At 35.2% G+C, this 22519-nt stretch overlaps 1 protein-coding gene across 14 annotated transcripts in view; it reads left to right on the top strand.

Moving 5' to 3' along the window:
* Positions 1 to 22519, top strand: part of Tbc1d5 (TBC1 domain family member 5) — a 517207-nt gene that overhangs the window by 374620 nt on the left and 120068 nt on the right. For all 14 annotated transcript variants that reach the window (XR_011709183.1, XM_071619394.1, XM_071619380.1 and 11 more), the window contains one exon: positions 13716 to 13822. Coding sequence is in view for 13 of the 14 variants with exons in the window: in XM_071619394.1 (XP_071475495.1) it covers positions 13716 to 13822 (107 nt within the window). In the remaining variant the exon portion in view is untranslated. The remainder of the gene's footprint in view (positions 1 to 13715; positions 13823 to 22519) is intronic.

The following is a 22519-nucleotide window of genomic DNA, read 5'->3' as shown; positions in this document are numbered from 1 at the left end:
ATTACAGCTATTTGTCAGTCAAGACTATAATAGTAGATGCTATCAATCTCCTAAGAAGAGAGTGACCATATATCCTAGTTTGGGGTAATCTTGGTTTGCATCTGCTACCCCAGAGTAATAATTATTAAAAGTATCCTCCTTTACTCCCAAAGGCATCCCATTAGGATCATAAAACTTATATGCCATCCTACGTAAATTGGGTACATAGAGAAAGAGAACGTGGACAAAGGTGGAACTTTGCCTTTAGCATCAGTATTTAAGGAGAACTGGAAGAGAAAGAGCAACAAGTACTTGTACTGTAGCAAAGTAAGGCAGGGAAAAGTCCACCCAGATTTTGCACTCTGAAGTGGCACTGGGTACATTTTCCAGAGTGGAATGAATGAAGTGGTAGAACAGAAGGTTCTAGACAACTGAGAAGTACATCATCTATTCTTCAGCTTTTTGTTGTTGTTTTAGATATGCATTATTTTTATTGTTTTTTTTAAATAAATGACAGTAGAATGCATTACAATTCTTATTACACATATACAGCACAATTTTTCATATCTATGGTTGTCTATAAAGTATATTGACACCAATTCGTGTCTTCATACATCTACTTTGGATAATGATGTCCATCACATTCCACCATCCTTGGTAAGCCCCTGCCCCCTCCCTTTCCCTCCCAACCCTCTTCCCTATCTAGAGTTCATCTAAAATGATGACCAAGAAAGTAAGAATTTAGAGATGGTTTATACAGGGTGATCTTTAAAGAAGAGAAGAATTAGACATCAAAGATGCAGTAAGAAGGCAATTCAGGAGCCAAGGAAGTTGTCCTTAGACTGAAAGAGTGCACTAGAGTTGGGGGTGCTGGTCGAGAGGTTTACTTCTCAACATAGTGTCTCCTTCAAGAGTCAGTGTTTCCCTCTTTTAAAAAAAAAAAAATGTTTTATTTGAAAATTTTTTGTGATACTGTGGATCAAACCCAGGTCCTGGTACATGCTAGACAAGTGCTCTACCACTGAGCTACATCCCCATCCCTTTGTATTTTGAGACAGGATCTGGCTATATTGCCCAGATTGGCCTCTAATTTATCATCCTCCTCATCCTCAGTAGGTGGGACCACCACACCTGGTTTTCCTCTCCTGTGGCATGGATGAGATCTATGAAAACAGAAATTACCTCTTTTGTTTTTAACTTTCTATTTGTTTATTTTTTCTTCTTCACACCTGCCCCACCCTCCTCTATTCCCCAGTGAGAGACAGGATTTTGTCCATTTTGGTTTTCCTACTGTGCACTAACATCTATAACAGAGCCCAGTACATAGTTAACTTCAGACAATTTTTTTTTAAATCAAATAATTGAAACAAGGGCCCAGAGGCAATAAAAGAGAATTGGAAGACTGACTATAGAACAGGAATGAAAAACTGGTGCAGATACATGAAGGAAGTACTAGGCTGGATTCAGAAACGGACCAGTTTATATGTGGAGAAGACCAAAAATGGGGGAATCCCATGCCATCTGCTGGGAATGAGGTAGAGTAGGGCTAGGGCTTTGAGGGGACTGATTAGAAGGCATGGTAAATATGGCTGACAAGTAGCTGGTGAAGATCCTCCAGTGATGAGCAAAGGGCAGTGGCACTAGACCTCAAGGTTGCAGTTTTTCCAGCTGTGCTGAGGAGTTGGAGTGAAGTAAAAAATATAAATTGTAATGTAGGTTTCAAGTTGGGTTTACTTTCAAATGAATTAGGCAGAACTGAGGAAAAGAAGGATAGAGGGTGTTGAGTACATTTTAAGACACTACTTTAGGATGTATAAGAAGGGAAGCACAGTCAGGAGACCACTGGGAAGAAATGAAAGTATCAAGGAGTTGGAAACAGGGTAGAAGAGACGTGAAAGCATAAATATTGTGGTCACACAAAAGGACAGGGAATGGTTCTAGATGTGGTCAATGTGGTTGAAGTTAGTGAAGGGTGAAGTAAGTCACTCAAGATCAAGGAATTTGGAGGAAGGTAAAATTTTTGTGCTACATATAAACTGGTCTATTTCTGAAACTGTGGTTCTCCGTGAACACTTCATCAAGAATCAAGATTTGAAAAGAAGATACAGAAAAAATTTTTAAAGAATCAGATACCAAAACCTCAAACAAATGCTGAAAGCATGACCAAGAAAACAACTCTTACATTCAGTCATTTATTCAAAGAACCAACAGTTTAACCAGTACTTATTTAGTTCTTGCTATTTGCCAGCTATTGTAGTACATGGGTGAAGTGATACATGGATGTGTGATGGATGTATAGAAGTATGGCATGAACTTCAGTGGAAGAAGGATTTTTATGGGAAGATAGGAAGCAGAGTTTGGAAGCAGCAATGGAGCAAGGTGATCCCCCACCTCACCTATAGAGGTTGCAGGGAAACCAGTGAGTACAGAAGAGCCAGGCTTACATGGAAAGACTTTGTTCCTCTGAGGGAGGATCATGAGGGAGGGGAGCAGCAGGAGAAAAAGGGGATACAAAATAGGATTGGGTAAAGTGTAGGAGAGGGCAGTGCTAATTAGATGAATTTACATTTTAAGCCATGGTCAAGAACCAAGGGAAAAGAAGAAAAGTTTTTAGCCTCATCATTAAAACAAACAAAAAACATCAGTTTCAAGGTTTTGTTTCATGTCAGTATATTCTGACTCATGATGCCCAGCTATGACATCCAGAGTAGTATTCAGTTATACTCAGTATTTTCAGGATCATTCATTCAAATATTCTTCACTGAATATTATGTGGCTAAGGGCATTGTGTGTTCTTTTGGAGCTCTTCATAACCCAGCGAATGTTTCACTTGAGGAAAGTGGAAGAGCCTACTTCAGTGATGGCATTCCTTGCTTCAGCCCCATACCTCCTAGGGATTCAATGGGTGGGCTTCAAAAATCTGTCATCATTCTGATGTTGTACAAAATGTACATTTCTCTGGTTCAAGGGGCTATAGTTTCATCAGTTTTTCAAGTGAATATATATCACCAATAAAATGAAATACAGTTAAGCTAAAGTTCTAATTTTACATGCACAGATAATTAGACCTTTTATGGGTTGAATTGTATCCCCCAAATGATACATTGGAGTCCTAACTCTTAGTACTTCAGAATATAATCTAATTCCCAACAGATTATTGGAGATGTAATTAGTCAAGATGAAGTCCTACTGGAGGTAGAGCAGGCCTCTTAATCTAATATAACTGGTGTCCTTATAAGAAGGAGGAAGTTTGGATACAGGCATGCAAAGGAGGAACATGTGAAAACAGGGAGAAGAACAACTCATGAAGACAGAGGCAGAGATTGGAATGATATATCCGCAAGCGAAGGAATGGCAAGGATGTTCAGTTGTTACAGAAGCCAGGAGAAAGGTATGGCATGGATTATCCCTCAGCTCCCTGAGAAAGAACCAACCCTGCTATAACAGAAGCCAGAAGAGGCAGGGAAGGGTTTTCCCCTATAAGTTTCTGAGGGTGGATAGTCCTGTCAGTTTCTTGATTCCAGACTTTTATCCTCCAGAATGATGAGAAATAATGTGTTTTTTTTTAAACACCCTGTTTTCAGTCAGTACTTAGCTGAATTCTGTGGATTAAAGTTATATACAAAAATTAAAATCAAGAATAAAGATATGTCAGTAATCATGACATAATCCTGAGCTGTTATCCTGTAAAAGTTTATGAATGTCTACACTCTCATCACAGGATTTTTCAACCAGTTAGTCCAGACCATAAGTCATTCCTGTGATTCTTTCCTTCCCTCTCCTCTCTTCATCTACCTAAATCAGCCCTAAGGTAAAGAACATTTTTCCAAAACCTTTCCCCATGGTTCTAGCCCTCATTGATCTCTCATTTTTGTGGTCCTGCAAGGTTTCAGTTAATGTAGCACTCAATTTCACTCTATTCCACATGGTTTCTTAGTTATTGTGGTTGTTGGTCCTATCTTCTAAGCAGATTGCAAGCTTCCTTAGTACCAGAAGCACTTATTGTCATTCTTCCATGTCCCTCAGAGCATCTGAAGCTCTTTCTCTGCCCAGCTAATCTTGAAGTACCATCAGGCCAAAGGCACTGTGGAGACTGGGGAGTGGATTTGTGAGAGGACAGGTGCCCATTCTAATTTATGGAATAACAACTCAAATAAATAATGATTTTTTTAAATGTTCTTTTGACATGACATTTTGAAAACAATTGTTTACCTTTTAAATTAACTACCGACAATTTTTTATTTCAGTTGAAATCATTTTTTAAAATATTTTTTAGTTGTTGATAGACCTTTATTTTATTTATTCATATGCGGTGCTGAGAATCAAAACCAGTACCTCATACATGCTAGGCAAGCACACTTCCGCTGAGCTACAACTCCAGCCCAATTTAAATTTTTAATTGATGTTTGACTAGTATCAAAATAAAACATTTTCTAATTTGTAATATAATACACCTTTGTCTTATAAACTGTATTAATAGCTAAAATGCTATAATCCATTTAACTGTCAATTTTCTTAATCACAAAGCACCTCTCAAATGTTTATTGTCTTTTTAAATTTTCTCTCTAAACATTTTGTGGCTGGAAAAGTTTCCTTCTTGGCATTTCTATCCACTTCTTACTTTGTTTCACTTTGTCAATTAAATTTCATTTTTTCTATTTAATTAGTACATAATAATTGTACATATATACAGGGTACAATGTGATTTCATATCAAGTACTTGTGTTTCCCCTTCCTTTTCATGTCTTTGTGTTGGGTGCCTTCAGGCTTCTCTCCCTGTCCTGATTTTTCAGCCAGCATAAACATGTTACTACATGTTACTGTGCTGTAGCTCCCTCTGTTTCTCTGTTTTCTGTAGGGGTCTTTAGTTGTTTCCTGCCCTGGCATGTTGTGGCACTTGTGTCCTCTTCCTGATTTATGTGTTGTTCCTTTTGATTTCATTTTGGATATCTGCAACCTCTTCAGCCACTAGCTGTCTATAGGCCAGTGTTTCTGTCTGCCCTACCCCAGAATTTCTATTATCTATTTTATAATTAAGAGCATGTTTGACATTATACTGATGTCAGAATATAGTTTATTTAAACTGCAAGTTGAATTTGTCATTTCTAGAAAAGCCAACCTCAGTAACTAAAAATAAAGACTCTCTTAAACCACATGGTAATGTGTCACCAAGTTTTACCAAAGCCCAAATTGGTGGTCTTATTTTTAAAGGAGGGTTTAAGCACTTACTGACTGCCAGCTCTCTTTTCTCTAATGTAAAATATTGCCTGTTGGTTTTATGACCACATCAGATAAGGATATTAATATACCCTTTAAGTTACAAATGCCATTTACATTACTTTGTATTTTAGTTTAATAATCTTTTAAAATTTCCTTTACAAAGGCTAATACTCTACTACTAGTTCATTGTCTTGGTTTTCTGTTTCCATTTTTTTTTTTTTTTTAATAGCTTTTATGTTGAAAGAGAAGTTTTAGGTTCATGGCAAAATGGAGCAGAAAGAATATCTCCCATGTATTCTCTCCCATCACATACCACAGCCTCTTCCACTGTAAACATCCTATACCAGAATGACACATTTGTTAAAGTCCTTGAACCTGCATATCATTATCATCATTATCATTATCATCCCGGAACCTGCAAGTCTGTAGTTTACATTAGCATTTACTCTTGTGTTTGTGTCAATCATTGATGTAACACAATACCACACACTACTTGTGAAATAAATTGTAGTTTATTTTGGCACATAGTTCTGGAGGTTCAAGTGGAAGATCAGGCAGCCCCATGGGTTTAGTCCTATAGTGATGTCAGCCCAATATGACTGGACATCATGGCAGGAGCACATAAGAGCAAATATCACATGATGAGCCAGGAATAAAAGAAAAGATGGGCTAGGTCCCACAAGCCTTTTTGAGAACACACACTCCAACACACACAAACTGACCTAAAGATCTACCACCAAGACCCTACCTCCTCAAGGTCAACAGTTCCTCTACTGCATTCATACCAGGTACCAAGCCTTTATATATGGAACTTTGGGTGACACTCAAATTACATTGAGAACATAGCAGTATTATATCTCTGTGGATCTGGACAAATGTCTAATGAAATGTATTCACCATTATAGTACGCAGAATAATTTCACTGCCCTAAAATTTCTGTGTGTGCTACCAATTAGTCTCTCTCTCCTTTTTACTAACTCCATAGATTTCCCTTTTCCAGAATGTCATATAGTTAAGATAATAGTGTGTATCCTTTTCAGAATGCCTTTTTCATTTAGTAATGTGCATTTAAGTTTCCTTCATGTCTTCTTCTCATGGCTTGATAGCTTATTTATTTTTAGTGTTGAATAATACTCTGTTTGGATATACCACAGTGTCTTTATTCATTATCTACTGCAGGACGTCTTGGAGTTCCCTACATAGAAGTAAGATCTTCACTTACTTTCTCTCTTCACATCCCTGTTTCTCCTCACCACCCCTGCTATTGCAGCCACTCAGTATCTTGTCTCCATTTGCCTCCCCATGTTGTTGGCTGACACTCCCACCAACCGCAGAGTCTTCCAATTTAAGAGCTGGCATAGCTTGAGGATGTGCCATTATTATCAGCCCAGTATTCTGTTGTAGTTAGTGCTGTGCTTCTCTTCTGCTGGAATATGAAAAAAAGAAAAGCGGAAACTGTGTCTTAATTCTTTTCATGTCATTAGAACTCAGTATTTGGAACAAAACAGGTGATCAGTGCATACTTGTTGAATGAGTGAGTACACAAATCTAACAATAGGAGGATATTGTCAATAATTTTTAAATTCCTTCAGAACTTGAACCATTTCTATTGACAATTGAAATTTCTAAGTAAGGCATTAGAACCCAGTGGGCACAGTGACATAAAATATAACCATTTATGTCTGTATTCAGATTTAATACCTGAGATGTGGTTTTCTTTTCTTGGATGAAGAATTAAGAAAGGCAAATCTATGAATCAGGTTTACTATCCCTTTTCTAAATCTTAAAAGTCACCAAAGTTTTTCAGGTTTCATTTCCGTGACATTTTACAAATATGGAAATAATAGAACTTGGGGCTTTGATTCTGACTATATCCCTATAATTATTACCTTAGTGTTAATAATTTGTGTTTAAAGATTTTGCTTTTACACTATATCATCTCATTTTCTCAATGGGTAAGGAGATAGAGAAGATAGAGAAAACTGAAGCCTGTTCATAGCTGCTCCCAGTGACACTCTTGGAGCTACATGCAGTCATTCTGATTTTTCTAGTACAGTGTTTATTATGGTTTAGATATTAGATGTCCCCCAAAAGCTTATGTGTAAGACAATGCAAGAATTTTCAGAGGTAAAATGATTAGGTTATAAGAGATTTAATCTAATCTGTGGATTGATCCACTGACATGGATTAAATGGTTGGTAACTATAGGTAGATAGGGTATGGCTGGAGCAGGTAGGGCACTGGAGGTGTGCCTTAGAGGTATATATATTTTCCCTGGTGAGCGTAGTGTATGCACACAAGCTCTCTACAAGCTGTCTCCCTCCCTCTAGGCCCAACCTCTGCTTCATTGTTGTTGTGTCCTAACTGCTTTCCTCTACAATGCCTCTACTCCTTTGTGTAATGTCTCGCCTTAGGTCTAGAGCCAGAGAGTCAGCTGACCATGGATTGAACCTCTGAAACCTTGCACCAAATTAACTTTTTCTTCTACTATGCTCTTTCCAGGTCTTTTGGTCACAGTGACCAAAAAAACAAAAACAAACAAACAAAAAACCTAACTATAATACAGCATTCATTTTCCTGTGCTCAGTTCCTAGTCATTGGAAATTCTGCACTTGATCCTTCCTTGCTTCAGCCTTAAGTATAATATACAGCATCAGCAACACTGTACATTTAAAGATGTAATTTATTGAGTAGTTTTCTTATTGTTTGATCTCTGATTAAACTATATTTCTGTATAAAGTATATTAAGCTTGAGCAGTGAAAATAAAAAATTTTAAAGTCTTTTTTGAACCAGGAGAATGTGCCACTCTGAATATGAATTGTCCTCTTTCCTGAAAATGAATTTTAAAATCCCATATTATTCTGTACTAAATCTACCAGAAAAATAAGGAATTACCCAATACTTATCTAAGTGTTTACTAAGGGTGGGTCTTGGGTTTCAGTGTTTTAATGATTGGTGATGCTACAAGAGGCAGGTGTCACAAAGGCAACCAAGAGAGAAAACCCAGAAGGATAAAAATCCTACAAGGGTCTTAAATGCTAGAATAAAATCAGTTTTTGTGGAAGAAAAGACTGTTTCATACTTAGCTCCAAGACTGAGCTGAATGAAAGTTTTTGCTTTTAATAATGATTTATTTTCAGTTTTCCTTCACCTTGTTTTCTAGTCCATTTGAAATCCCATTTTTTATATTGTCATTTTATACTAGGAAAGTCAAAATAGTAAATATCTTTAAATAGTTGAAGACATTTCTGGTGTTAATTCTGGTGCTTATTATTTTTTCCCATGTGTGATAGCTCTCAAACTTTTTTTTTAAATAAACAGAATTGAACCCAGAGGTGCTTTACCACTAAACTATGTTCTCAGTTCTTTTTATTTTGAAACAGGGTTTCATTGCTGAGGCTGACCTCAAATTTGTGATTCTCGTACCTCGGCCTCCCACTGGGATTACAGGCTTGCGCCACCATGCCCAGCTTCACAAATATCTTTCCAGATCCTACAATAGTCTTTAAATGTGTTTGCATGCCAGATACCTTACAAAGTACTTATACATTTGCACTATTTTCAGTGAAGTATGATGAATTATGAGAAAGCCTAAAGGTTTCTTTTTTCATGAGCTAATTATTTTTAATCTGATTATCCTGTATGACGATTTATACCTATATGTAAGAATCTATGCTTATTTCTAAATATTGGTTACACCTGAGGACCTCTTCTGTTTATTTGAACTTCTCTGTGGCTCAGAACATAGTTGGTATTTAGAAGCCATCTGCATTGTGTGTGTCTTCACTTATGTGTGCAGATCTTCTTCTTGTGACTCTCCTAGGAATGCAGCAAAGTATAAGATAGAGCAATGAAGGGCAAAGCTTTCGGTTACACAGACTTATATTTAATTCCTGTTCCTACCCTTTCAGAGCTCTATGGCCTTGGCCATGTTGTTTATCCACTCTGTACTCCCATGTCCTCATGTGTGATAGAGGGTTGATGATAATGGTTTTCTTCGAGGAGGTTGGTAGGACTTGTGAGATGTTTGTTACATAAATGGCAAGTCACCAGACATACTATATAGTTGCTTAGTAAGTGATAGCTAAATTAAAGGAAGTATGTATTTAGTGTCATGGTTTGTAGTAGTTGTTCTCAGTTTGTTTTGTTACTTTGAGAAAATATATCTCCATATAAAATTAAATAATTTGGAAAATATATTTGTAAATGTTATAAGTATAGTTAGCTGTGAGTTATAGATAAGTTATGGATTCATGTTGCTTTAAACTTTCTCAAAACAATCACATTCCCTGTTTATTTTTACTGATTGCACTATTTTTTTCTGTTTTCACTGGGGAAAACTATATAAACCAACTCTCTCCAACTACATCACAGTAGTTGTGGGGCATTTAAAATGGAGAAAGAGAAGTCAGCTCTGCTTCCATGTGGAGTAGCACTATTCATCAAAGAAAAATTCGGTGAGTAGGGAAATCTCGGTTTGGCATCTTGGTCACCCTTAGAGAAACCCTGCAGATAGAGAAAGCATTTCTGTCTTGTTGACCAAAAATGAATGGCAGAGAGACAGACTTTCAGTAAACAAAAGCGTTTATTCAGGAATAGCAAGGGATTGCAATTTGGAATATGCCTGGTATGGTAGACTGAAAGTACAGACAAGGGGGTAGGACAAAGGGAAGCTTTTAAAGGCAAAAGGAGAAGTCATTATAAGCCATTTTGAAATGAGGCTCATTAGTTATAAGGGACTTGTCCCAGGTAGTGACACTTGTTCTTTGGTGGTACTGACTGTTGCTTGTTCTTTGGTGGTATTGACTGTTGCTTGAAGAGGGTCTTAATAGAAGTGACTTAACTGGAAAGTTCTGGTTAGGAAAGTCCTTTATGGCATTCCTGTTGCAGCATGCCCTCAAGAAGGCCCTTCTTTCATGGTCTCCCAGCTTCATTATTAGTTTGACAAGAGTGATTCCATGTTAGTACTGACAGCTTTCATAGTCCCTGTTTTATAAATGGGGGAAAATAAAGTTTGAGTGAAGATGAGCAGCTTGCCTAACACATTTAATAACTAGTAACTGGGGCCAACATTCTAATAGATCTTCTGATTCCAAATACAGTATATTTTCCCAGGTGCCTTCACCTTTGTTTTTACCTTCCCTGCATCAACTCTTCAGAGTATGCTTCAGTACTTTGGTTTTAAAGCATAAACTTCTTATTTTAAATGTAGGAAGACATTAAAACTAAGGATTTTTTAAACTTTTCACTTTTTTTTCCCCCTGACATATAACTACCCTTCTCTGATAGAATAAACATTGGATAAGGAATATTATTACAGACTAGTTTTTCATGTTCAACAAAAATGTACTATAAAGAGAAAATCTGAATTCTTATTCTGTCAGATCTGTGCTTTTTTTATTTGTAAACCAACATATAATCCTTTTACCTACTCTAAATTGGGCTTAGTTATTCAAAAAAGGATTTGATAGTTAGCATATGTAATTGCAAGTTAGAGATGTTCTTTGTTATTCAACTTTTTGTTGCTGTGATGCAAATACCATAAACAACTTAACTTAATGGATGAAAAGTTTATTTTGATTCACAGTTTTAGAGGTTTTAGTCAAGGGTCAGTCAGCTCTGGCCTGAGGTGAAATAGAATATGAAGGCAGAAGGATGCAGCAGGGGAAAGCTGTTCAGCCTCTGGAAGCTGGGAAGCAGAGAGAGGACAGGAAGTGGCCTGGGACATGATCAGCCTTTCTAGGTCACACCCCTCAGTGTCCAACATTCTCCAAATAATACCACCTCCCATTCGTACATGCAGCCATCCATGGATGAATCCACTGAGAGGTCAGAGTCCTCGTGATCCACGTACTTCCCCAAATTCCTACCTCTGTACATTGCTGTTTTGGCACCAAGCCATCAAGTACATGAGCCTTTGGGGAACATCCCAGATCCAAACCATAATACTATTACTGTTAAAATACAGATTTTCAGTAGTAAATTGAAGATAGTATTAATCTGAAGGCAGGGGACTCACTATTTGCTGTTATTCCTTAGTGCCAATGCCTAGCGTAGTCTTTGAATATCTAGCATTTAATTGATGTTTTGAAAGTATCCATTGCATGCAGTTATTGGATGGATGGAAAGATGGAATGAAGGGAGGGAGAGAAGGAAGACAAATATTAGTTCCTTCATTTGTTCTGCCAATAAAATATTAACACATTATTTTGCTTCCCTTATGTACTTTGAAACCTAATAAATTCAAAAGTTCTTAAACTTGCAATGAAATAGGATCATTATTCTGGTCCCTCCCAATTAAATGTTGTCTATATCAGGCTATTCTCGACATTGGTTTATATTGACGTTCTAGGTTATTTAAAACTACTAAAAAAGAGTAATAATATAGACTTCACTGTTTACATTTGCATCTGTTTTGACATGATTTTCAAAGCAATGTCCTTTCAAAACAGAGTTTTGTATTATATAGAGTATAAACCCTGAAGTTAGACCTCTGTATTTCAGATCCTTCTCCAACAAGGAATCACTGTGTCCTTTAAGTAATTTAACTTTTACAAGTATCAGTTTTTTCATATGTCAAACAGGGATTAATAACTGTACCTTTATATAAAGTTGTCATCAAAATTAAATGCAAAGGAGTAAAGTTCTTAGTTTGGGTCCTGTTTGCAGAAGCCTTGAGTAATTCATTGTCATCTTAATAGAAGTATTAGTAACAGCTGCTAATATTATACTTCTGCCCTTCTATAATTTTATTTTGAGAGCAAAGACTTCTTTTTGTTTATTTCCACATCCTTTCTTAGCATAGGGCTTGTCACGAAGTTGGTACTCAACAAATAATTATTGAATTGCATGAAGTAGATAATTTTTAAAAATCAGGAAGTTGTTTTCCAGAATACTAAATTTAAGCTCACAGAAGGTAGCCAAACAGATTTTGAACAGGGTGCTTTAAGTCAGTCCCATTGCTTATACCATTTTAGGCAACTTAATGAAAGATTCCAATGGGGCCCTAGGATTCAGACCCACATCTTTTGAGCACTGAGCTTTTAAAACCCTTTTTACAGAATTCTCTTTTCTCTCATGCAAAATAATTAGAATTCTTTGTTGGCCAGCTACTAATATATATTATCATTTTAGCATTTGAGAAAATAACTTATTGAGTTGTAAGATGTGTTGATTTATCTAAGTTTATTTACTTGTTCTCAAAGAGAACTGTACAAGAAAACATACTATTCTGTCCTCATTCTGTCTTTATTTAATTTTTGAGAAAAAAAGGACAAGTAACTGTAAATATGGAAAAGTGAGCAAATAAGAAGAGTCTGAACAGATATAGATAGGGTAGATAAGTGAGTGCTGTTCAAATGAAAACAGATGTATGAAATTATAAGCTGTCAGATCAGCAACAGAAATGAAGATGATAAAGTGGTTCCTTACATAGGTTCTAATTATTCATTTTGCCCAGTTCTGTCTCTTCTCCCCATAGCACTCATGGGACAGGAGATGAAGAGGAAGCTATAGCAAGAAGTGGCTTTTCCAACAGCAGCAGAAAAAAGGAAACTAAGAATCAAGTATATTTCTGATTAGAAATAATTATTTTTTATTTGCATTTTTTTCTATTGAATCAGTTACTTCCCTATGGAATATTTTTCAAGTGACAAGTTCATGAAAAAGATTCAGATACAACTACAGGAAGTAATTGTAAAGTTGTTCACAGTCAATGCTATATGGCGGCAGTCGATATGCCTCACAAACAAGTATAGCTAATAGGCCCAACTATGACAGCAGTGGCAGATAGATTACAAAGAAGCAAAGTAGTTTACATAGACCTGCCTGAAAAGATGTGTTTAATAATTGCACCTATAATTAGGTTGATTTGAAAAAAAATTAAATGACAGTCTGCAGAACACAATTAGACTCATCTATGAAGATTTTGTCACTTTTTTCTCCAATGAAATGCTCATAGATATTCTCTATAAATTTCATTTTACCTTCAGAAAAACAAAGAATTGGGAATTTACTTTTTTTAATTTTAAATTTTATAATATTTACATAAGAGAGTAACTATAACTTATAAATTATCAAACATAATTATCAAGGCAAATATTGTTTTATGAGAATTTTTAACTGGTTCTTCCCCATTCATAAGGTTCTTGTTACTAATTTCTAAGCAGAAAAGCAAAATTCATTCAAGCACAGTCCTATAAATGGTAGTAAGTATGCAAGTTTCTAAGAATTTATATTGCAAACATACACACATAACTGTATCTAAAGCTTTTTTCTCCCAGCACCCCCTGAGGATAAGCACTAGTGTATTAGATTGCTGCTAACAATGCAGTGTGTTGCTTCAAAGGCCATTTGATAAGGATATCTTCTCCTTCCTTTTATCAAATCAGTTGAATTATTGGTTTATTTTCTTTGGCTCTAAGTTGTTATGTTTTATATTTTCAGTAATATAATATAAAATATCTCAACCAATATTGTATTTGAATTCTTCTTTTTCTTTTCTTTTTTTTTTTAGTGATCTCTAGTAACTACCAGACCTGTCTTGGCCTTCTGATGCATTATCCACTCATCGGGGATGTGCACTCACTGATTCTTAAGGCTCTGTTTCTTAGAGACCCAAAGGTAAGTTTTCACAGTAGGATATGCACAATTTTAAGTTGGGTGAAAAATAGGCCTCTCTGAACATGTTTGATCAAAAATTTCCCATAACAGATGATTTGCCTAGCAATCAAATTTGTCAAACAATCATAGGCCAAAACTCACATACCTCAATAGCCAGTAATTCAGTGACAATGCAATTTAGAATCAGCGCACACATCTCTTGTATCTCCTAAAATTGTTTGGTCCTCCTGCCTCCTCATCACTCAAGGAAATAGTTGAGCAACTACCTCTCCTTGCAGCCACACTTCATTATCCTTGGTGCCCCTCATAGGGGATGACTTTTATTCAAATAGTACCTCTGGGGCCATATAAAAGTCGGAGAAGTAGATCTGTTAAAAGGACAAGGTCTGTAAGAATTAATGATAAAATGAATCACTGAATTATTTCATGTTGTGAGTATGTATTTTTTACTCTGTGGACTAAGTAATCTAATAAAGATTTAAATAGACTTTAACACTGATTTCTCCATTTGAGCGTAAAGCAGTTCATCAAAATTTTCTTTACACTGCAGAGAAAAAGTGTGCTCTTTTACAACTAATGTTATATTTCTTGAAAATAAGAACATTAAATGATCTAAAAAAATCTGTGAATCCTTACTACTTTGGAGCCAAACAAAAATATTGGATGCAGTATAAGAGAGAAAGCTTCAAATCCGAGTCTGAGAATGCCAGGTGCTGGATGGTAGTCCCAGCCTTTGGCTTTTTGGCAGCCCTCCCACCACTCATGTTGGCAATTGTCGAACTGTCTGTGAGTCAGTCAGTCTGTCTGTGGATTCCACTGCCAAAGCTCTGTCTGGTCCTTCAAATTTAATATAAATTTTGATTCTAAAGGATTTCTGCCCTTTCCTTGTGCATATTTCCTCAGTGTATTCTTTGACGGACTTAATTTTTTTTTTCTTTATGCTAGTACGTTTTCTTTAGAAATATGAATTTTTATATCATTTCTATTACACCAAGAATTTCACTAAGCATCAGAAATCTATCATTTCTCTGAAACATAAGGAAGCATATTTTTTTCTGGTAAAACTTAAGAGTATGACTATGAAAATATAAAGTTCTTTGCTTATGTTTTTATGTACATATGTATGTGTAAGTTGTGAGAGTATGTACTTTTTGTTTACAAAAAAAACAACAATATAATGAAATAGCTTTAAAAAAGAGGTTGCTGGTCAGTTCAGTATGAATTTTGATGTACAAACTTAAGTCCAATGCTTTCCGTTCAGAATTAGAAATTCTTAGAGTGGAAGGAAAAAAAAAAGCTAAAAGCAGTTTTAATTCCCTGCTTAACGTGATTTGTTTGATTTAACTAAAGGAAGAAATGAATATGTTGTCAAAAGCCTATGGGTCTTGGCAATTTTTTTCCTAGCTAAATATGATTGATCTTCTTAGGAATCTCTCATATAATTTCAAAATCTTTATGCCCAGTCCATCACTGTTGACTAATAGAATCTAAGTGCCCTTTCATATTAGTGTGATTTTTATGGAGTAATTTTATCTCAATAAATAGTGCCCATATTATAATAGTTTAATGAATAAAATTCTACAGACATTAAAACTATAGGTTCGTTAGAGTTTGAGAGAAAAAATAATAGCATTATTATCTTAAAAAAAGGAATTTCCCCCAAAGTAAAAACGTAGTCGAAATATTGGTACAAAATATGAAGCCCTAAACTGATATTTCTGAGACATAAGAAATTGGACAGGGTGAGGGAGTCATAATAACAAGACTCATGAGGACAAGTTCATGGAATGATGATATCTACAGGAAAAGTAAAAAAGTTGTATATCTTCAAAGGATTTCTAGCCCATCAAAGTGGTAGTTATAGTCAAATGGTAGTGTAGTAAGTATAGACTCTTTGAAATTAGGAAATTTCAGATGAGAACTCCTGTCCTTGACACAGGTGTTAATGTAAGTCTGTAGTACTGTAGTGTTCTGCAAGGCACCTGAGTTAAGAATTGGGGATCTAGGTCAAGCCTTGGCTCAGCTTCTGACCATTCTCATTATTTTGGAAAACTCATGCTTGCTGAGCCATTATCATCTTTTTTTGTAATATTTGGAGGTTGAGTGAAGTTGTCTAGGATAACCCACTCTTCCAGAGCTTCTTTCTCTATAAAGAACTGACTTCAAATGAGCTAATACAATCCAATCCAGTGCTACAAAAGTGCAAGTTTAAAAAAAAAGAAAAAGTTTGCCTATACTATAGAAATCTACAAGTACAATTTTCATTGTAATTGTTGTTAATGATAGTCATAAAAGAGGCCATTTATGCTAAGGAGAATAAAAGAGAAAGTTAATACTAAGACCCCTACCCATATCTTCTAAAAAATCCTGATCCTGTTCTTACTCTTTGCCTCCTGAGGTTTCTATCATCCATCTTACCTTTTCCATAAAATCATTTCCAGGTTCCTTTAGGATATTTCCTTCCCTTCAAGTTTGCACAGCACCTGTGTTTTATCTCTGTTCATATTTGTTCTACCAATCATTTCTCCTTAACACACCTGCTCGGTTTTTAGCACTTAGCTTTGCATATCCTACATGTGCTGGGTATTAAGAAAATAACAATAGAATTGATTTCTGCTTCAGATACTGTGCTCCTTTCTAGTATACCACACTGACTTGAATCTAGGTAGACCTCACTCACCCCTGGCATATTTCTGGAACCCACATCCATAGTCCACAAAAGCCATAGCTTCCATTTTTATCAAGATGGTGAATTAGCCCTACAATTTTAACTTAAAAGAGTATCAATAGTTCCTTAATTTCCTTTGTGTTAGAATTATCTGGAAATCTGTTATCACCTTCAGATATTGTGGGACAAAGAAGATATAGCAATGATATACCTCACTTAATTAATATACCTCACTTGGGTTATCACAATTTCAGAAGTATAAAGAGCCTAGACAGTCTAATTTTGTCTTCTCCTTTCATAGTTAAACTGATAATCAGAGTGAAGCTCAGGAGACTTATTAGGTCACATAGTCAGCAATTGAACTCAGATCTTAGGCCATCTTTCTACACAAGAACTATAGTAGGTTTGTTGTTTTACAACTAGTGGTATCTTGCTTATCTATTTCTCATATAAAGTATTTGTGATAAACATTTATTTGTAGCTATAGTAAGTGAAACTTTTTGTATATAAAGTGGTCCAAGAACTATTTGAAATATGTACTTTATGACAACACTGGATGTCAAATGTCTATTTGTACCATTCTCTACCCTGCACAACATAAATACAGATTCTATACTTAGTTCTTCAGGCCACAATTCTAATTTTCACTTTCTTTTCTTTATCATATTAGAACTACTGAGCAGATTTCCAGAAACAATCGACTAAACGAAGTTAGAGGGATAGAAGGAGGACAGTCAGAAAAAATATGAAGTGATTAAAAAACATTGTTCTAGCTAGTTGTTCAAATTCAAAAAAAAAAAAAATTTAAAGCCCAATTAGAAACAAAAGTCATAGAAAATGTGAACATATTGTGTTCCTTAAATAACCAGATGTTCTCTCCTTCCTGAAGGCAGTAAGGGCTAGGAATAAAGGTTTAAAACTATTGTTTTAAGTTAACTGTGAATTTTGCAAATCTGTTTTTACCCTTTAGCAAATAAAATTCTAATACAGAAACAGAAGCAAAGTAATTTTCATTTTTTGGAGCTCTCTTTATTTGTATTGTGTGTTGAAGTGTTAACCTTACTACAAAGACTTATTACAAGTGAAATACAGTACATGGATTACCATTTTAGATTATGCAGTAAGAATTTGACAACCACCATTTGTTTTGAAGATTAGAATATTTAGAAAAAAATATTTCTGCTAAGTTTTCAAGCATCCATTCTAGCAGTGACTGTTGCTGTTTATAGAAGAAAATTACTAGAAATGACAATTTCATAGTCATTCCTATACATAGAAACACATTATAGAAACATAATGTGCAATGTTCCCATACTTGACCAGTTTCTAATCTTGCTTGTGTTTGGAGTTGTATTAAATTTTTCTTTTTTAAGCTATAAAATGTCTGAAGTTTAAGTTTCAGATTTTATAAGTAACTGAATTTTTACTCGTGTCATCCCCAAAATAACCCTGCTAATACATGCAACATTTTTGTCATTGTCTAATAACTTTGGTAAAATATCATATCAGAATTGAAAAGTAGCAAGTATTCAAACCTACTACCAGTGAGGTGACATTGTTAAGAAAATGTTTCTTTCCAGCAAGGCTATTTTGTATAATCTTTTCTGATCTGAGCAGTAAAGGACAAACTATCCAGACTGACTCTTTGAGGAGAATACACTGAATTCACTTACTTACTTTCCCTAACATTTCTATTTCTAGTACTTTTCCAATCAACTTTTCATCATGATTTCAGGTTATAGATAGATTGCTTTGTTATTCCTGTTTATTCATCTTTATTTTTCTCCCAGAATGGAGTATATTTTTTTAAATGACATTCTTGGAGAATCATTTATTTTCATGTTTGTTATTGACATGAGGAAAGCTGATTTTTCTTTGTTTTTGAGCTGTATGGATGTCATTCTTTTGTGTCATAGAAAAACCACAAAGTGACTGTTTATTATTTTTGATATTTAGTTATTAGTGACTAATCAGGTATGTTTCCACATCCAACCAGAAATAGACTTATTGACAATAGATTAGCACTTTTTAAAAATCTTAAATTTTATTTCTTAAAAAAATGGTGGCTATATAATAATGATCTTCAAGGAGTAATATAACAGTATTTATTAAGACAGTATTTGAGATTTATTTATTGTCTTCAAACATTTTTTAATCTAGAATCATGTGTTTCTTAAAACATACTTACGGTTTCTTAGGGACATTCAACAATTTTAAATTAGTTTTATGGCATTTATAATTCATTAATTTATTTAACCAGTTCTTACTGTGTGTCTTCTGTGTACCGGGTACTGTTTTAGATGATGTTGATATACAGGTGAACGAAAAAAAGAGATATGGTCTTTATTATAATAAACAAATAACAAATGATTTGACATGTTATATAGGATGCTAATAAAGTATCATTGTGAAAATAACAAGTGGGGTTTGAATTTGGACTCCATGAAGACTTGATTTGTGTAGTTGGTCCAAAGTTTCTCTCTGAGGAGAAGGCATTTCCGGTGGAAACTAATGGAGGAAAAGGAACCAGCCAAGCAAAGGATAGAGGGGAACAATGAAGCAAAGTTTCCAAAGTTGAAATGAACTTGGGCTATTGGTGGAACTGAAAGAAGACCAGTACAATTGGAGTCATGAACCTGTCTGAGATAGGTTGGTGATCCAGGAAAGGCAGATTATTACTTTGCATCATTACATGGTGATACAGAGTTAAACTCATTCTTAATATCCCATTCAGAAACTCTGAAAAATTTGCTGAATTCGTGTTTATTCCTGATGGTTAAAACATTCTCTTTTAAAGTACTCTTTCCCTCAGAGTTCTCAGAGGTCATCTTAAATAAGTTCTTCACTTGGCAAGCACATTCACTGATTCAGACCTCTAGCTATCACACAGGTTCCTTCAGTAACCTTATTTTTGACTTTAGGAGACCATGGCCAGGACTCTGAACTCTTAGTTTACTTTACTGAACATAGTTTACTTTATCTATTAAGAGACAATCTTGACTGTCTCTTATGAACATCAGTCTCAGACTCTTTTGCTTCCATTTTTGTCAACATCATGCTGCACTGTGTAATGACAAAAGAACCGCACAGGAGTCTTTCTCGACTACAGAAAGGAGAGCTCTACTTGACCAAGGACTAGATCTCCAGCAGCTCTAGCTTAGTGTCTGCCACTTGAGGAAGCCTTAACTTCTGTGTTGATGGGCAAGCCACTTCTTTTCTTGAATTGTAGAATAAGGAAGCTGGACCAAATAAGTTCAGGATCCTCCCAGTTATATTTTAGCAAGATTTAGTTTAATTCAAAAGGTATCTTTTTCTAGTACTTTCTGTAAGCAGATTCATGTGATGAGGACACTGTATGTATCCTACCTATAAAAGTAAATAACAAGTTGTTATGAAAAAAGGAGTTAGAATATTTCAGGAAGAAGAGCTAATTCAGACTTAGAGGGCTTCCTAAGGGAAGAGATATTCCTACAAGGCTTTGAAGAATTTTCTTTGGCCTTGTTACTCCAGCTTCAGAAAATAGGAAGCAGAGCTCTTGGGGATTGCTGAAGGACACAGCTAGGCAGGGCCTGGCAGTACCCTGTCCAGATTCATTCAGTAACCCCCTCAGGGATCTAAAGAATTATTCTCTCTCCCCTCAGTATCTCAAGTGTTTGCAAAAATTAATTATTGAAAGTTCATGAAATATGCAGGAAGTTTTACTAATATTTTACTTGGCATTATTTGTATAATGTTCCAATTTGTGTGTTATTATTCAACATCAATAAATGTTTTGTGTAGCAGTGAAAACTCAATGTTTAGAAAGTCAGTATAACAAAAGGGTCTCATTTTAATGGTTGGTGTTTTGTTTTGTTTTTTAGATTTAGTGGCTATAAGTAGTTGCTCACAGTAACAATATTTGCTGGAAATAAGCATGTCATTGTTTAGCTTTTTAGTCACTCTGGGAAAGTTTAGTGGGCTTTTTGTTTATTTGCTTGTTTGTTTTTTAATTCTGAGCAACTAAAGAGAGCTATGAAACTTTGTGGAAATTGTTGTCTGTGTGTTTAAAGGAACAGGTTCCCTTACGGATAAACAACTCATTACAGTGGTTATTTTTCCTCAAATAATTTTTAAAGACTTTAAAATTCATGGATTAATTCTTTTCTGATTAACAGTAAGGAAACCAAAAGCTACAAACTCATCTCCTGTTTTGTTTTGTTTGTGTCCTCCCACCCTCCAATATCTTAGAAGTAAGAAAAAATCTAGATGTTCAGGGAGAAATGTTTATTGTAAAGAAACTACTAAAGCTTTTTTAGCTATCAATCTTATGGATATGTGTTCAGAAAGTCAGTATAAACCTCAAATGTGAAAGTATTAAAGGTATTATAGGGAAATGATCATGATGTGCCCCTGAGGTCAAGGAATGAAGTAGCCTTCCAAGTGTGAGTGTGGTGCTCATATGCTAATGATGAATTTTCCAAGTGTCTTAATATGATTTGGAAAAATTCTTTATTTACTTAGTTGTTTTACCTGGTTTTGCAGAGGTGCTTTATACTTCATTTCTTCACATTATTTCTTTCTCCAAAATTCTATTTTAATTAATTTAGCTAATTTTTTTAAAGAGAGAGAGAATTTTTTAATATTTATTTTTCAGTTTTCGGTGGACATACATCTTTATTTTATTTTTATGTGGTGCTGAGGATCGAGCCCAGCGCCCAGCGCATGCCAGGCGAGCGCATTACCACTTGAGCCACATCCTCAGCCCAGCTAAATTTTTTTTAAAACTCCTATATTGATAGCATGTAAAATCTCTCAGATGTCTTGATTAAAGCATGTAAAGAAAGATGAAAGAATTTGTAGCAAGGGAAAGGAACATTTACTTGTTTTCTTTTTTAGTTTTCACTCAGATCTGGGATTTTCATAGGGTTTGAAGCAAATACTAACCCTACAGACCCCATTGCATCCATCTCTATAGTAAAAATTCTCCAAGAACACCTAAAATTTATGAAAACAGAATTTAACTCTGTCATTAATCTTCCATATGAAAAGATAAAACAAGATTTGAATCCTTTTTTTTAAATATACAAATGCAGCTTCTTTCAATTAGATTTTTAAAAAGAGCTGATTAACATTAAAGAAGCTAGAAATTTTATTAAACCTTGGCAGAATTAGTTCTGAAATGAATACCATACTTTAGCAAGGCCACTAACAATCTCCTCCTTCCACTCAGTTGTATGTCTCTTTACATACATGTATGTCTCACATTCACAAAATATTTAATGAAGATTTCTAAACATGAGAGAAACATAGCCAACCACATTATTGTTGGTAAAAAAATAATGTTTTAGGAAGAACAAAAATGCCATTATAAGTATCAAATATATTTTATTTCATTTCTCATTTTAAAATTCTATTGTTTAGCTGGGCACAACGGTGTATGCCTATAATCCCAGCAACTTGAAAGACAGAGGTAGGTGGATTGCAAGGTCAAGGCCTGACTCAGGAATTTTGGAAGACCCTGTCTCAAAATTCAAAGGGCTGGGGATGTAGCTCAATGAAAAAAGTGACTGCGTTAATTCACGGTACCAAAAAAAAATGTTGTGCATATGTTATTTGATGTATAAAATAGATTAGTACAAGTGGTACAGACAGGTGATTTTTAAATAAATGAATATACATTTATATCAAAGATGCAAGCCCCCCAAATTTTTAGTAGCAAAAGAATAATCATAAAAAGTTGAGAGACCCTCTGCTCTTGATCAGTGGCTCCTGAAACTGATCCAGGTGATGCTAATGCTTAGCTAGAATAAGAATCCTAAGACTGGCCCCCTAGTACACACACAGCTGTTCCTTGGTCACAGCCATTACCAAGGCTAGCTAGGAAAGACACAGAACTTACCCTCTCCTGTGATAAGGGAATTCACCTGAATTCCTCAGATAAAACAGGTGTTTTATGCCCTGGGGTCTTGAGTTTTACTGAGAAGTCTACCTATGCCACCCCAGTTTTTTAACAGTGTTTTTGTAACCTGGATCCATTACATACTTCTTGG

The sequence above is a fragment of the Marmota flaviventris genome, chromosome 1, assembly GCF_047511675.1.
Source record: "Marmota flaviventris isolate mMarFla1 chromosome 1, mMarFla1.hap1, whole genome shotgun sequence".
NCBI lineage: Eukaryota > Metazoa > Chordata > Mammalia > Rodentia > Sciuridae > Marmota > Marmota flaviventris.
The sequence above is the reverse complement of the archived record's forward strand: the minus strand, read 5'-3'. Positions and strand labels throughout refer to the sequence as shown.